The sequence below is a fragment of the Homalodisca vitripennis genome, chromosome 6 (genome assembly GCF_021130785.1).
Source record: "Homalodisca vitripennis isolate AUS2020 chromosome 6, UT_GWSS_2.1, whole genome shotgun sequence".
Lineage (NCBI taxonomy): Eukaryota > Metazoa > Arthropoda > Insecta > Hemiptera > Cicadellidae > Homalodisca > Homalodisca vitripennis.
Genome location: NC_060212.1, coordinates 96,295,104 through 96,313,541, shown reverse-complemented (window position 1 = coordinate 96,313,541; position 18,438 = coordinate 96,295,104). Strand labels below are relative to the sequence as shown.

General features: G+C 32.3%; 1 protein-coding gene across 1 annotated transcript in view; it reads left to right on the top strand.

The window, feature by feature from the left end:
• The first annotated feature begins 467 nt into the window (after window positions 1-467).
• Window positions 468-18,438, top strand: part of LOC124364582 (protein IMPACT-like) — a 33,904-nt gene continuing 15,933 nt past the window's right edge. The window contains exons 1-4 of the mRNA XM_046820143.1: window positions 468-687; window positions 6,005-6,237; window positions 10,936-11,181; window positions 15,347-15,509. Coding sequence (XP_046676099.1) covers window positions 667-687; window positions 6,005-6,237; window positions 10,936-11,181; window positions 15,347-15,509 — 663 coding nt within the window. The 5' untranslated portion in view covers window positions 468-666. The remainder of the gene's footprint in view (window positions 688-6,004; window positions 6,238-10,935; window positions 11,182-15,346; window positions 15,510-18,438) is intronic.

Below are 18,438 nucleotides of genomic sequence, written 5' to 3'. Positions count from 1 at the left end.
CCACAAAAGTTATCGCATCTGATCTCTTGTTGGCGTTCCGTAACCTCTCGAAGACAGACGCCACAAGGGTACTTTATCGCTGTTGCCATTACAGATACAGCAACACAAGCAGTGGAGATAGCTGATTCAAAAAAAAAAAAAATCAAATCCACCCCTAGAAACGAACAAGAGAACAAATAATAACCCTTCAAAAAAGGCGAAGAGTTGATAGTGATGAAGACAATAATGAAAACTATTGATGATATGCAATTTGTAATAGACAGTTAAAAGGGTAACAATATCCAAAAACCGCCAGCTCCTCGATCCACTAGCGGGGAGAGAAAAACGCGTTGTTATAGTGCTAGGTGTAGTAAATCAGAAGCAAGGTAACATGGCTAGCGCATCTTTCGGTGTGGTACTAGCGAAATGGCAGTTCTATTACAGATGGCCATGCTGGCGTTCATAGCCAAAAAAGAGACATGAAGCATGGCAAAATAGCACAGGCCTTGGGAACACTTAGGAAGGTTTCATAACCAAGCCAAGCAGTATAGGTCATGTTAACCGTACGATGCGCTGCTGCATAAAGTGTTTATAACAGCACTTTGCTGACTTCAGTATTAAATTCAGTCATTTTGTGTGGCGAAAAACAGTTAATCTTTTTCATTGTGTGTCATCTTTGTCTGCATTATGGAAAACAAACATAGACAAGTAACTAACTATATTGTTCTCATATAATTTGTAGAAATATATTAGGCCTATAAATTTGGATTTTTATTACATTAATCAATTTTAAATTAAGTAGGCCTAGCCTAATATATTCCAATAAGAAAGAAGCTGGAACAATTTATTTCAAAACATTGTTTAATTTTATGTTGGCCAATGTAATGTTTGGCTATTATGAATATTACCTATTGAACATGGTTACAATGTTTACGTCTCATTTTACTACAAAATAATAAGTCTAGGTTATTAGAACAACATAGACTGGCCCCCAATCTTACCCCTAAATGTGTATCATAGCTTTGATTATATGAGTTAAAATGTTCTGCTTTGTGTAACTAATATAATAATTATGTACAATAATTGTACATTTATTGTATGTACTATTATTGTTCACTCTTTTTGACACATTGCAAGCTTAACTTAAAAATTCACCACCCCTAGATCTAATCTATTGAACATTTTTATGTATAGCCTAATAATGAAATTGTATTAATTTTCATTCAGTGGAACCTTTTATTCATAATAGCTTAACCCTTCAACTAGTCATTTCATCCTTTAGTGTGGGGCAGTTTTGAGAGCTTCAGGCAAGGGTTTTTTTTAATTTATTAAAAATATAAATTAGTAATTTATATAAATTAATGTATAATTTTTGTATCATAACTAAAAAAAGAATATAAATAGGGTATAACAATTTCACTTAAAAAATAATGTTAATAAAATGCAAATTTTGCAAAATTAAATCTAAAATTTTGGTAAAGGGATCATGCCTACCGAATCAAGTTAGGCTATTATGTGAAAAATACAAATTTGAGGTATCCATTTTGTATGAAATTGCTTCTAGTTTTAGAAAAAAACATAACTTTATACATACATAGCCTATGAAACTATAAAAAAAGCTATGAAACAAAAAGCGATTAAGTTCATAAATGATGAAAATCTGTGTATATATAATAGTTTGGTAGGCCTAATACAAGTTTTGTGGTACTTTCTGATTAAACGGAGGCCACGGATAATAAACGAGATTTAGCAACTTTGGGTGGGCAGTTACACAATAAGTACTAAAAGGTCAGGTTATGTAAGGTTAGGTTAGATTAGTAGACCTAAATCGCCTACCCACATCAGCTGCACTGTGCTTTGAATAGGTGGCCTCTGTTTAATCAAAAAGTACCAATTTTACTAACAGGTCATACCTGAATATATATTCTATTGCGTATTTTCTTACTTAGAATGAAGTAATCTATATACACAGCAGCAATGAAATAAATTTTAAATGAGTTATATCATTTTGAAAATTATAAAAAAATTACTTTTTGTCACTATTCAAAAATTCTATGAACAATTTTTGCACATTGTATAAGATAGCCTACTTAATTTATAAACAAACACTCCAGTAATTATGAAATTTTATTTAATAATAATTTTTAAATAAAATTTCATAATTTGATAAGATTATTAATACAGTAGAGTCCCGTTAATCCGACCTAATTGGGGACCGAGCCCTATTCGGATTATGTGATTGTTCGGATTAGCCAGAATTACAGAAAAATACGGTTTTAAACTTGAGAATAGGTCTATTTTGTTATAGAATTATCAACATTTTTATTGACAAATAAACGTGTTTGCGAATACTAAGCACATTTACCGTATTTAGTGTGAGAGTTCTATTGTTAAGCAATGTGAGCGTACTGGATATTGTACGGGTCCACGCGTTCAATAGTTATACGAAACTACGCGTCATCCAATAGACTCTCTTTAATGCGACAGAAGACAATAACTGAATTTATGTCTTTTAACAATTCATATTGTACTCAATAATAATATCAGTACTGTACGTCCAATTTTTGTTTGATTTAACTTCTTAATACAGTAATTTAACTCATACTTAACCTATAAGTTTCAATTTGGTCATGTATTTAACTTCATTATTTATGTACTGTACCGTACACAATTTGTCTTAATAAAATACTGTATGTATATTTAATTAAAGTTTTCTTTGTTTATGTACGAAATGGTGCACCCATTTTCATTTTTTATGTAATTAGTTCCTATAACTGTTCATTATCGTTATAAATAATTCCCCCTGGACCTGTTCGGATTAACCGACGTTCGGATTACACGTGTTCGGATTAGCGGGACTCCACTGTATCATAATTGATATTATAATATTAATAATCACTCTTCTATCAATATCATAATTTCATAATCATTAAGTACATTTGATTCTAATAAGAAGATTCTGGTAGAATGTATGTAAAGTATAAGATGTTAAAAAAAAAAATGTATATACAAATTTGTAAATTTATGAGTTATATCTGATGAGGAATTTATTATAAAGCCATAAACAATGTCTAAATATATGGAATAATACCAAATTTACAAAAAAAATGCGATAGTGCACACCAGTTGACAAAAATCGAATCCACTAAAAGAATAAAATATTATTGTTATAGTGAAGAAACAGTTAAAAAAGTTACTGCATAATAAAATCTCACAAACAATCTCTGTGAAACTAGAGACCAAAATAACAATATAAACATAACTTATACATATACAAACAAAACAAATTTATTTATTAATAAAATTAGACAGATACTTATTGTAAAATACATATTAATAAATATTTAAGCACAGTTGCATAGTATAAAAACTAAATTCTTAATTTAAAAATGTATTACAGATGTTAGGAAAAATTCATTTTAAGAATAAAAAGAATTGTTGAGTAACAACTTATAAATAATATACACAGTGTTATTAAATTAGCTAATATTTATTTATATCAGCCTGAACATTGCTGAATTAAGATGAATACAATAAAATCAAATAGGTATATCAATATAATACGTTATGTTATTAACTTCACATTACAGGGTTATCCTCTATATTAGTTTGATAAATAGTCAACTAAAACCCATATTAAAACAATTTATTGTGATACTTGTGTTACTGCATTATAATAATTCTTGTTTATATAAACAACATAGCAAAGCTAAATATTACTGGAATGTTACAATTGTTCGCAGATGACACAGTAATTGTTTTCAAGGGAAGAACCTGGCAAGAAGTTTATCAGGTTGCTTAGAACGAGCAAATTATGCTAATACAAAATTGGTTTCATACTAACATTCTAACTATGAACGGCAGTAAAACAAAATGTTTTCCAATCGCATTGAGGAATGTGAGTGAGCCACCCGCGGAACTACAATTAGTACTGCACTCGTGCGGCGATTCAGCTAATACCGCCTGTCTCTGTCAGCCTATCGAGAGGGTGGACCAGTACAAGTACCTAGGTATAATATTGATAAAAAAACTTAGATGGGAACCACACATTAATTATTTAAAACCTAAACTTAGAAAAATGATATACGTGTTTTACCAGTTAGGCCAAATTTTAAATTATAATGAATTAAAAACTGTTTATTTTGCATACGTTCAGTCTATTTTACAGTATGGAATCATAGCGTGGGGAGGGGCATTCAAAATCATCATTGATTCATTAAATGTTATTCAGAAATCGATGCTCAAGGCAGCTCTTAATAAACCTAAACGTTTTTCATCAAATCAATTGTTCATAGAATCAGATATTCTCACGATCCGTCAGTTATATATTAGGAATGTGATGGTCTACACCTATAGGCACAGAGAAGCGGTACTCGGTCTAACCACCCACAGGTACTCTACCAGGGCCGCTGTGGGGGGTGGTGTGCGGGCCACAGTCATCGAGATGACTGTGAACCTGACGAACGCATACTACGTGGCGAATTAATTGCACAGGCGTTTGCCTCCAGTGATAAGGGACCTGCGGGCCGAACCAATTGGTCTGTTCAAATGACTAATTACTACCTGGCTGCGGATGGTCACCTCTGATAACGCTGAGTCTCTCCTCACTCACTCCCACTTACTAACTAAATTTACTACAACTACTTTCAGTTGCTTTGCCGTCATGTCAGCATATACAACATGTTCAACCGCTTGCTTAGATGTTTATTTGTTTTATTTATTCTTTGTTCGTAACTTTTATTTTATTTTGTAGGACTGGGTGTGTGAGCTGAATTTTGCTTATTGTATATATTTATAAAAAAGTCTGTTCTATTAAAATTGTTTTAAATAAGAGCTTGCCGTCACGCACACGCCTCATGTGGCGGTATTTTCTTAATAATAAGCTTGAAATTGTTATTATTGTATATTTGAAAAAAGAGTAATTTGATTTGATTTGATTTCGTCATTCAGCCACAGTGTGGTACACTGATGATGGCTGAACGCCAATTAACAAAAGTTGACTATTTATTGTACCAGCATAATTTGATATTGTTTATATCTGACCCATCACTAGATTTACTTTCTGAGACTTGCTCCACCAGTTCTTTCAAATTACTTGCTAGAGTACGATCCATTACTTATTCGTAGCGTGTAATAAATCACTATTTTATCGCCAGTACTATCACCATATATAAACAAAGCAATACAGTTAATAATAATATTTGTTGTGAATACTATCTATCAAGATTAAATTGTTACGTTAGAACTAAAGAGTGGTGGAAATAATGTATTATATGAAAAAAACAATAACAAACTACATGAAATGAAATTTAGCAAATTTTTCAATAGCCTACTCAAAGCCTATAATTTATCAAATAGATTTCAGTAAAAAATGTTGCTTTATTTTTTATATATTTTTGTTTTTACTATTGCAATATCTAACAACACTTTACACATTTAACACAAAACTAAAACAGGAATAAAACTACGAAAATTTACAATTATACACGGTTTGTCACAGAAGTAAAACTAAACAACGCTGGGAATATGGCATTCACAAAAAACAGACGTTTTCTTTTACGTTTGTAATAATCAACTTGGTACGTCTCAACCATAATAACAAAGTGGAATAAAATTTTAGTTTTCGTTAGCATTTTTCTTCACGAATCCAATTGTGCATGAATCAAATCGGTACTTTGCTGGAGTATATTATAAGAAGTGGTTACGTGAAAGAATGTTTGATCGACAAAGTTTTATCAATTAAACAGTAACTACAAAAAGTTACAAAAACGGCAAAATGTGACAAAATTATATTGATTAACAAGGGTTAAAAAGAGGAAAGATCAGTTCCCAAAATGTTATGTTTCAGTTTTTTTTTTGTGACACTGCTTCTAGAGTAGCCCTAACATGACTAAGACAATTAATACACCATATAAGTGTCTTGCATATATACCACTGGTACCAGTAGGATAATGTGGGTTAATCTAAACAATCTAGATAAAGTATAGTGTTATCTTTGTTCTGAATGTTTACTCTTTTGTTTTAGGCTGACGAAATTGAGGCTCTGTGCTCCATATATGGAGACCAGTGGCAGACCGAAGATGAGCTCAATCAAGCGTACTGTGTGGCTGTCACAGAAGGGAAGTGTGATGCAGTGCTACACATTAAACTACCCCCTGAGTATCCATCCATTGCCCCCCCTCAATACCAGCTATCGGCACCAACTCTGAGCCGGGAAGATAAACAAAGTCTATCGGATAGACTGGAGAGTATATATCTGTAATTTATTTATTCCGTTTCTTAACAATATGATATTGTCAGTATTAGAAAAAGCTTAAAAGCATAGTTTTAAGTTGAAAACTTGTGTGCTTGTAGGGTTCTAATAAATAAAAAAAAATAGAAATAGTAAAGATATGGTTGATGATAAAACTAAAAGTCCATTAATTCTTAATGAGCAAAACTTGTAGAAAAAATATGTGCTGAACTGAACAGCTCACCCAGTTGCGAGGGTTTTTAGCATTAATCGCTAGGTGGCACATACGTCAAGGGATTTCATATGGAAACAACTTATAGCATTGAAATGTTTATCTTCTCTGAATGATTCATAATCAAGGGTGTAAGTACTTCATCTCCTACTCTTTTCATTATCAATATTTTACTCGACACACACGAAAAGGCACATACACTACTGAGTTCTGTATCGTTGCTCCTTTAAATATGGTTCTAGTGCACAATGAACCCGAGACATGTTCTGACCAGTTGAGACAGGTTCTGCCAGAAGTTGATCATATCTTTGTCCCGCTACGAATCTCACAGTTTGAATTTTTCTCATGTTCGCTTACACATCTAGAGTATTATTGTTTATTATCATCACTTTCTCCAGGAAGGATGATTTCAAACCCCTGAGCACATGTTTAATTTTAGTTTTAATTTGTTTAACAGTGTCCTAAGTAAGATTGTTTCCTTTAGCCTGCTCCAAGTTTTCATACACTTCAACACAGCTCCCTCTAAGTAGGAAGGGATACCAGCTTCTTTAGTTTATCTCAAACATTAGCCCTCACCACTCTCAAATCCATACTTTTCCCCAGACTCTCTCAAAACTTTGGGGTATGATAACTTGCCTCCTCCATGGTAACTATTTTGTTTATTTGCGGACCTACTTCTTCACTATCGCTTTGGACAGACTGCTCCTCTTGCTCGTTCACCTTCAGTTCTTCACGGGTAACAACCAAAGGTTCCTCCATTAGAGGGTTTAGTTCAACTCTTTGAGCTAGTTCTCAAAAGGATAAAAGTGGGGAACTATTCCTTGAGCAGGATTCCTGCCTGCTTTTGCTCCTTGACACTACACTCAAGTGAACAAGAGTCCCGTTCATAGACGTTGGACAAGGTATATTTTAGTTACATCTGAGCTAAGACTACGACTCGATCTATGAAATTTATGAATAACGCATACGTTTAACAGACTGTGTACGCTACGAGTCACTAATAACTAATTATAGTTTAGTTCACAAATCAACTATTACTTTTCAGTCCCTCGCCAACGTGTTGGTTAATTTGAGCATGTCTGTTGCTATTATGGAATCTGTTCTGTGTAAATTTATTGCTTCTAATAAGTATTTTACAGTGATTTACATGTTTAACAAGTTATTGTTCCTCTGTAATTTATTTAGTTGTAAATAAATAATGTTATACATAATATTTTTTTGCACTCTCCAGTAGAAAAGTGACGTAAAGGGGGTAGACAGAGAACTAATGAATATGAAAATAACAATCACATATCCATGTATAACTTGATGATAGTACTATGACCTCTCTTTTGCCATCCTTACAAGACATAATATTACTTCCGAACTCTCTAATATTAATCACTCTTGGTTGACCGGCAACTCTGACCTATTCAGGGTGTCCCGCCACACTGCCTCTTTGGTGTAGTGGACACTTCCGTTCCATCTCATCGTCACTCTCTGTCTGCTCTGCCCATTGTTCATTGTCCATACAATACACTCCCCACTCCATACGAGGGCTTCTGGGTGGGAGATTTCTCTTCAATGTTTGGACCAAGGAACATTTGGGCCCCTTTGTCACAATATTAACTCACAAAATTATTGTATGCTGTTCCAGATTATATCTTTTGAATAATTCAATTTAGTTTTCTTGTTATGTTGTTAATAAATAAGAAAAATTTGTATTATTTTATACAATGTACTAATGTATTGATAGTTTTAATCATTGTTCGCTGATTCAGTGGTGTTGGAAAATGGCTTACTTCTTTTATTGGTACATGTGATATTTAAATAACATAAAAATACTATTATTTCTTCTTTCAGGTAGCATTTATTACAAAATGTATGTTTTAAAGATTGTGTAGAAGCGTAATGGAGTTCTTGATTATCATTTGAACTTACTACTTATTACACAAATCTTTGTTTTAAAATGCATTTTTAGAGTAGGATTTACTTTTTTAGGTTTCTAAAAATAACAACAAAATTAAACTTTTTAATTGTTTATGCAAACATAATTGTATTCTATTTGTATACAATTTCTTTATACAGTTTTTATTTGAGATATTATAGATATTGAGGGGTATTCCCCCAAAAGTTGAAACACGCAGTAGCCTATTTACAAAGCGGTCCGTCTAATGTATGCTCTAATTTTAGACCCATATCTTTAGTTTCAACCTTTTCTAAGGTTCTTGAAAAGATTATGAAAGAAAGAATGTTGCTTTTCTTAAATAAAAGTAAATTTTTTTTTTCAAAGAATCAGTACGGGTTTAGGGCAGAACTAAGTACTGAATTAGCCTTGTGCAGCTTTATGGAGAAGATTAATGCTGGGATAAACGATGGGAAATTTGTAACTGGGCTGTTTATTGATATTAAGAAGGCATTTGACACCGTAGATCATAAGATTTTGCTAGAAAAATTGGGCCACTGTGGATTTAGAGGTACAGCTCAAAAGTGATTTAGTAGTTATTTAAGCAAACAACATCAATGTGTCAAAGTGGAAAATAGTTTTTGCGAAAGAGGGGAAGTTATTTGTGGAGTGCCACAAGGTTCTGTAATGGGTGCAATCTTGTTTATAATTTGTATTAATGATTTGTGTAATGGAAAATTCAAGGGGGAATTAACAGCTTTTGCAGATGATACTGCTCTCTGCTATAAGGAGAAGACAAGGGAACTTATAACTTGCAATATGAGAATGGATTTAAATGCTCTTAACTGGTGGTTTAGAAAGAATAAATTGGTCTTGAGTACTGAAAAGACTATGTATATTAATTTTTCTTTGAGACAAAATCTTCATGTACAAAATGACTTAGTTTATAAAATGTCAAGTCTGTTTAGAAAGTGGAATCGTATGTAATAATTGTGCTAAAGTTCAAAAAAGTACCAGTACAAAATATTTAAGAGTTTTATTGGACCAAGATTTAAATTGGAAGTTACATCTTACAAAATTGAAAAATAAAATTCTAACAAGTATATGTCTGTTCTATTTTGTCCGCGACATGTGTCCTCAAAGTATTCTAAGAACTCTTTACTTTGCTCTAGTTAATAGTAGATTAGAGTATGGTATTACATGTTGGGGAGGAACATACATTACACATTTGAAACCACTTGTGACTTTGCAGAAAGTGTTTGTAAGAATTATTCTGAAGAAAAGTGGACTTGATTTGTCTTTTCCATGTTTTATCCAGCTAAGAATATTACTATTGAGATCTCTTTTCATATTTAAAACCTTGAAATTCATGTTTAATAATAAAAAATTTAAAAATAATGAAATTTTGCATACAATGAATACAAGAAGCACTTGTAATATTTTTGTTCCGAAACCTAATTTAACTTTTTATACTAAAAAATTTAACTTCTTAGCACCATGGCTATTTAATAAACTGAGTGATGATATTAAATTACAAACAAACTATAGATTATTTGTTAAACTAGTCAGGGTGTGGTTGCTAACTCAGGAGAATCCTGAGACTATTGTGTATTGTACGATGACATTACATAAATAAATTGACAAAATAGGTTTTTGTTTTAAGGAGACATTGTTAGGTAACAACGGTAGGCATCCATATAGGTTTCATGTGTACCCATGTATGTATGCGGTATGTATCTGTATGTGTGTGTGTGTGTGTGTGTGTGCGTGCGTGAGTGTGTGTAAAATATGATTGATTAAGGCATTTTGTTATGAACAGAAAGTATTTTGTCTTTTGTATGTTGTATGTACTTGATTATTGTAATTAGTTCTATTTTTAGTTAATACAAAAAGGTATAATATTTTGTTTTGTTTTTAAGCTATTTAATTGGTTCAGTTTGTAGATTAGTACATTGAAATGTATAAGGTTTGGTATAAAAGCACATCTTTTGTTTTTATTTTTTGTTTGTTATATCACAGTAGAGTTGTGAATTATAAACTAATGCTCCTGAACTTATTAATTTTTAATAGTTATAATTATTATGATGGAACCCCTAGATGGACTAATTAGTAGCCTTAGGGGCCCTATTATTTTCCTTTTGGGGTCAACCTGGGTCTTAGAATATGTATAATTTTATTATTCCATTGTTTTGAGATTTAAAAATGTTTAATATGCTTTGTAAAGTACAACTTCATGAGGAGAATAAAGATATTTATTTTTATTTATTTATTTATTTTATAAACAGTGTCGTTTTTGGAAATAAGACAAGTGCTGCTTCAAAGCCGTGTAGTAAATAAAACTAAGCATTTAAAAAATGCTAAATCTATGGTATATCTTGAATCTTTATAAAACTTGTACTATTTTTTACGGGCATTTATTTTTTTATGTTATAAAACAAAATTGTATAAAACATCTCAACCATTTTTATTTATTTCTAGAAATGATATTGTTGTTCTACAAAAGCAATACAACTTTGTTTGATCAGAGACTCTGGATGTTATGCTGGGAGCAATGATCAGAGAGAGTGTACCAGTACAGTGAAAATACATCTTTGTTTTGTATTACAGGGATAACATTGGTGAAAGTATAATCTACCAGTGGGTGGAAGCTACAAGAGAATTTCTCCAAATGAAATTTTTAAATCAAACCAATTGTGATCCTGAACCAGAAATTGTGGACTTAGATGTAAACATGATCAGCCAAGAAACCAGTATAATCAGTAGATTGGAAATTCATCATGGGGAGGTCATAACAGACAGAAAGAGCAAATTTCAAGCCCATGCAGCTATAATAACATCAGTGGACCAAGTCAAGTAAGTGAATCTTAAATAATATTCATATTGGAATTATGTACTAAATATGAAAACTATTTATAGTTGTATAATAAATTGTTAATGTCATGTTGTAATAAACATTCTTGATTCACTGATATGGGCTTGCTCTATTTGTACATATATATGAAGTATATACACATACTGTTATTCTTCCTTATCCTTTGACTGTCTGTCATATTTAGTTTACTAGATTATTTACACTAAAATGTCTACAGAAATATATTTTGTTTTCCATTTTACACATGTGTTTTTTACACTTTTGTAAAATGGTATGTCTCAAAACATGGTATGATACTTAATGGTGGTTATACAGTAGTAAGTGGTCTGTTTTTTTTTTTTTTTTTTGGTCTGGCCCTTTGCCTTTTTGTTGCAGTTTGATGGCAAAATATGATTTCATGATGGCAAAATTGTCACCAAAATGAGCAAAAAAGTGTATTTTACCTCAGATTTTCTTCTCGAGGGGATCGCTAATTTGTGTGTGCCAGTTAGCATGGAGTCCATCTATAATTTCCTCTCTGAATTTGCTGTTGCTTAGTTTTTCACATCTGTTTGTATGTTATATACAATACAGCCATTGATTAGGCCAGCTTCTGTTACAAAATGCCATTTAGGCTCCTACCATTTCACGGACTTACAGTTGTGTGGTGCAAAACTGGTATAACATATCCACACCATCCAAATTTTTGATGTAAATAATATACATGTTGGGTTTGAGAATGTTCCTTTGCCCACTTTTTGAACACACAAACTCATCTGAAATCATTGTATTGCCAACAGCAGATAACATGTTCACTTTCCCTGTCTTTTCCAAGTACGCTATCATTTTTTGGTTTTTACAAACTTAAATTTATCGCAAAACAAACTACTTTCAAGAACAGAGTACACACTGTTAACGTATTTTTCACAATAAATAACGTCTGTTAGACGTCTACCTGGGAACGAAATGTAAACACAGCTGGCTGGCACCTCTTAGTTTACGTCCTTCCTTCATGAGTGCACCACCGTACATTGAACTGAGCTGACTATTTTAACGCACTTGGGATATTATTCGACTAACCCAGGGAATGGATAAGGGCAAACAGGGTGAGCTTTCATAACTACATTTAAGAAACACCAACAGACAAGAACACAACGGAAGAGGAGAGACGTAATACAGGGTCCCCACCCGACCGTGAAAACCGTGAAACCGGGAATAAGCCCGTGAATTTCGTTCACCGTGAAAAAACCTTAAATAAGCCGTGAAATTTTGTTTACATACCGTGAAAATCTCTACAACTTTTGAATAAATAAAATCAACACGGGTCGTCGTCAGACGATCATATGGGAAAGTTGACCTTCGCTATTGCAAAGTTAAAAAGTAGCACGCAATGTAGGGGATAGACCACGAAGTTTGACAGGTGCTGCTATCTGAGCGATTGTACTGATAATATGGTTTATAAACAAATGAGGAAAAGGAAGGGCCGGTGGGAGATGACGCTTCCGGCTCAAATCACGTGAGGCCTGTCTTTGTCTGTCGCCAGGTTCCGGGCCTTGGCTACGCTACGCGGCTGTAAAACAAGGCATTCTCTGATTGAACGCGAGATTAATAACACAATATAATTACTTGATAGATTGTCGTTTAATGTAAACACTTTTCGTATTGGAGTTTTATTGTATCAGATATAGTCTATTATTGTTTTCATAAAATAAAAAAAGTATACAAATCCTTAATCTAATGTAAGGAATTTAAATTACATTTTAACTTAATTTCATTCTATTAAATCCCTTATTTTATTTAAATATTAATGAGAAAAATGCTATTCAGTACGATATCTATAATCGTTGTGTATATCGGACTGTTAACACAATGTAATAATTATAAAAAATTTTAATTTATGGTGGACAATAAATTGAATTAATTTAGGGTCTTGCGTAAATAAATAGTATAATAATGTGACGGAGCAGAACCTACACGACACATATCAATTAACGCAGCGAGACCATAACTTTATAGGCCTATATAACTGTTTTAATTACCAGTAAGGTCGTTTGAGAAAACAATTTTATTTTTCATCTCTTTAGATATTAAAACGGTAGTGATATGCGTTTTCCTTATCAATATTATTTTTTATGATTCCTAAGCTGCATGGATATTACGAGTGTACACGGTTTAAATCTTTTTATGGTGAAATGTGTGTGTTTTAAATTGTATAATGTATTAAGTAAAATATTACAAATGAAACGTCATGTTATAAAAACGTTAGAAAAAAAACCATTGCATTTTTTCTAACCAGGAAACAACAAACGTCAAGTAACTTTGTAGTGTTAAGCTTTATTACTACAAAACTACAAATCGAGGAAGTCGTCCAAGTATAATTTTGTCGGGTTCCATACGACTACGTTAACGCTATTAATCATTTCATGCAGATGAAAAATATATCAAGGTTCATTTATTGTAATGTGGTGCAGCGATGTTATGGTAAAAATAACCTTTGTTGTCTACTGTCAATGAGAGTGGAAGGGGTGGGGTATATCGTGTACTCCACTCCCCTATCCTCGGACAACAGCTGGTTTCATGTCTCAACATGAAAGATTTGTTTCCCCAGCTCGGCACTCCAATCTTATTCTTATTGTGAGAATTGATATAAAGATTTAAAGCTTTTCATTCAACTCATTCTGACACTTTCTCACGGAAATTCTTCTGTTGAAAGAGGCTTCTCTGTCAACAAACAGTGTATAGTTGAAAACTTGAAGGAGGAGAGTTTAGTCGCGTTGAGAAAAGTTTGTGACGGCGTACATCAGCAGCAGGAGGATTGGAGGCAATGGAAATCACTAATGAATTAGTTCATGCTGCCAAAAATTCCCCACGCCCACTACTCGGAGCACTTGGCAAAACAACGAGAAGAAATGAAAGACAAAATTAATTCTGAGAAAGAGAGGAAGCAAGCTGCAATAGAAAAAAAAAGAATTGGAAGCACAAAAATTCCAGGTTTTTGTCCGACGCCAGGAAAAGGGCAGCTGAGTTAGACGATATAAGATACAGGAAACTTAGCAAAAAGTGCAAATCGTAATTCACTTTTATTCTAGACATTTTTATCAATTTCTTTATTTATGTGTACAAATATAATTTTTTTTTTGTATAAACTGGTACCAAATAACTTTTCTTATAACAAGTTGTATATAATTTTTATACATTTAACGTTTATATGTTATTTTAATTTCAATAAAAATTGCCTTTTCTTATGTACTAATTAAAATGTGACCTGTGATTATGTGAAAATTTTCCTGTGGAAGAAATTGATCGAAATAATAATAATAATGTGTTAAACAAGAAAAATAATTTAATAATCACGCAAGTGTACTTCATGGACTCAAACGAGTTAGCCTTAGCCAACGTACGAATCCTGTCACCCTGCATCTTGTCTAACCTGTGTCAACAAAGTTCTCTTCAGATTTCAACAAACTTGTAAGTTAAAGAAAATTATGAGCTATGTGCATGCTAATTATATTGAAATTTGTCTTTGTCATTGCTTTGATTGTTATGATGATGTTTTGTAAAAATAATATGCCTTGTTATATTCATTATGTAGCAAATCGCACATAAAATCGGGCGCTCGCCGCTCATTGCTTGCGTCGTAACCGAAGCCTATTGTTATTTCGTTCTTTTTAGATGTTTCCTGTCAATTCCTGCACGACCAATGACATCGTTAGTCAAATGGGAAGAAGTTTTATATTGTATTTTACCGCTCTGCCGCGTCTGTAGTGTTTACGTCTCAACTTCGCCCCTCTCCAACACGATTTTGTTTGTACCGGTAACGTTGTTTATGAAAACTTTCCGACCTTGAATTTTAATTTTTTTTAACCGTGAAAACCGTGAATTAGCCGTGAATTTGAGTATTTAGATTGAGTGGGAACCCTGTAATAGTTGCACACTTCAACGTGCCTAATGTCCACACAGTCACGATTGTGTGTGCGCAGTAGGTTCACCTTCCTAATTTTGTTTGTCGTTTTTATCTCTATTCATTTTGTTGTTTTTAACCACTTTATGGTACAACTTTTGTTCCGAAACATGTAGTGGACACTTACAACGTTTGGAATTGTTTTGAAATAATATAGTACAACATTTTTAGTAAACGCATTTTAGTAACTGCTACTAATTGTGTAGGGATATGTTGTCGACATTGCTGGAAAATAAAAAATTCGCTCAAGCAACACACAACATCTACGCATACAGGGTGCTCAAGGACGGTCTGCCAGGGTGTATGGCCCAGGACTGTGAAGACGACGGGGAGAATGCGGCTGGTAGCCGGCTGCTACATTTACTGCAGGTAGGAAGACCATACATTATTTAAAGTAGAGGGAGAGAAGTAGCTAAAAGATAAAGTGTATGTTAAATCTCAAACACTTATACACCCTTAATTTTAATCATTGGACTTTGAGAAATGTCTCATTTTAAAAACATAATTAATTTGCTTCCAAATGTTCTGGTTTTCTTAAACATATTATTGTCGTAAAGTCAACTCGAAACATAGGCAAATCTAATTAGGAGGCTTGCAAGGGTTGATCCTGGGACCTCTTCTTTTCATACTATTCACAAATGATTTCCCAGCGTGCATGCAAGACTATAGTGAAATGATTAGGTATGCTGATGACACAGCACTATTGCTTGGTAGATCAAGAACTGGTGACTGTTATATTTCCATAAACATGACAATAGAGTACTGCCACAACAGTGATATTGTTGTGAATGAGAGTAAAACAAAAGCAGCTAGACCTGGGTAGGAAAAGGAAGAACATTGGAAGACTACATGAAATGGAAGAACATACAACTAAAAAATACCTTGGCGTAACACTAAATGAAAAAACTTTCAGGGTCAGCACACATCAACTCTCTGCAATAATTTAAGTACAGCTCTGTTTGTAATAAGACGAATAAAGAATGTAAATTGTATGATGACAGCTAAAACAGTGTATCAAGCATTGTTGTTGTGCGAATCAAATACAAGGCTTATTCAGAAAGTAAGTACTGTTTAAAAAAAAAAACAAGTAAAACCATTTTTTCCAACAGAATTTTATTTCTACCTGAAAGCCCAAACGTTAAACTACTTTTTGACATAGTTTCCACCAATGAAGTTATAAAAGAAGTTACCTGAAGTTATGACAGAAATATTATTGCTTCTCTTATGTTTCAAAATGTTATTTTTAAATGGTTCTATCCTCTTAAATCCATGAAAATGTATGGAAACTAGTAATGTATCCTCATATATTCAACTAATGGGAAAAATAATACTGTATCTAAAGAGTTTATTTTGCTCTGCAATGTGTTCTTAGCATAAAACTTGTAGGCTAATCTTTAATATAACCTTACATACATTTTTCACAACAAACTACTTTCTAAAATTTTATTAATTATTTTTCATTATGTTTATTGATGTTTTTATCTGTAACAATTTATTTTCAAAGGTGTTACCATTCTTTTTTAATAGACCTTATTTTTTTAATAAAGGAGTTGGTATAACACTACTGAGATATTGTTACGGCATTATAGCCCATAAGTGTTTAAATATTGTTGAGGTTTTTTGTAATAACTTACTTTATTCAGGACATTCGAATTTTCGTTAGTTATTATATCACATGATTCTATAGTATTTAAATGTCCTATATTTAATGACATTAGGGATTCCTTTATTTTTGTTAATTTTTCAGTGTAAGATCTGGTTGATGCTTGAGAAGTTTGTCTCATTTCTGATAACTCTAAAATAGGTTGCTAGTTTATCTTAATTTTAAAATTTATTGACTTGTATATGTTTATTGTAAGTTATCAAAATTGTATGGGTGTATGTTCTTCTTCTTGTATGGATTCCTGTGTGTGTTCAAGTTCAAGTTCAAATCATCTTTATTCAGGAATAACATGCAATACATTTTTCTATTTTTCCCATGCAACTCATAGGTTGCGCGTGGGATTGAAGTAATTATTATACATGTACTATATAAACTATTAATTTATACAATGTCCTTACGACAGTAATTACGTGATTTATAACAGCTATAGCAAGATATACAAATAATTATTATATGATATAAAATATATAACATGGTAACAGCAATTATAAACTTCATAATCGATAACAAATAACAATAAGGTTTAACAACAAATATATATTTATCAATAGTGCAACAAATAACAACAACAACAATAAACTTCCTCAAGTAGCCTACACAAAAATAAATATTATATACTCCATAAATATATCTATAATAAATAACAGAATCACAAATAACAAGGCCAAAGTGAACAACTCGAACAATGCAACAACTTTGACTAGAACCACGAACATGCAAAGAAAATAAGTCACATAAGTTTAAAAACAAAAACAAATTTGCCCTCAAAAAACCCATATTCATATCATTAAATTTTGTTTACTACAAAAGATATTACTTTCATCTTCACCTTAGGCTTAGCTTCAAATATTATGCTGTTTCCATAATACTGCACTATTGAATTAAACATTGTAGGTCCCTGATAACATAGTTGTTTTCTACAAACTTCCTTTACAAAAAAATGGTGTTTCAAGAAACATGTATTGTGTACTGCGAGTAACTATTAATTTCTCTTGTGTGTGTGTGTGCGTGCGTGCGTGTGTGTGGAATAAACTCCTTTAGTTATTTATTAATCTTTTATAAACAAACTTAAAATAATATGAACTATTAACTTTTCAAAACAAAACTGTAATAATACTAACAAATAACCGGTATACTTTTCAAAATAGACTGTTCTTATTCACAAACAATGTTGTAATTAACATGATAATGACACATTGACTTAAGAGAAAAATTCCTCCTAGAAGGTCCATATTTTTAGAATTATAGCATAATTAAATGCCAGTACCATTACCATTATTGAATGCATGTTTTACAGTTAGTAAAGTTGATACACAAAATGGTGGTCGTGATTCCTGACCTATGTGTGTCACAACGCTCTGGTATGATTTGTTTATTTTAACCTAGATTGTAATTATGTGTTAGGTTAGTTATTTACCTGAAGAACAGATGCAGGTTTCAAAACGTACCGTTACTGGTTTTTTGTATCACTGAACGATGGCAGATGTCCGGAAAATAATCCTGTTTCCTTCACAGTACCATTACAGCAAAATTGTATGTAGACTAAGGTCAGTCTGGTAGGTATGAATATTTATAACAATTAGAAAGATGCTCTGTACCACGTGCTCATTTACATGACATACGTAAATATATAGA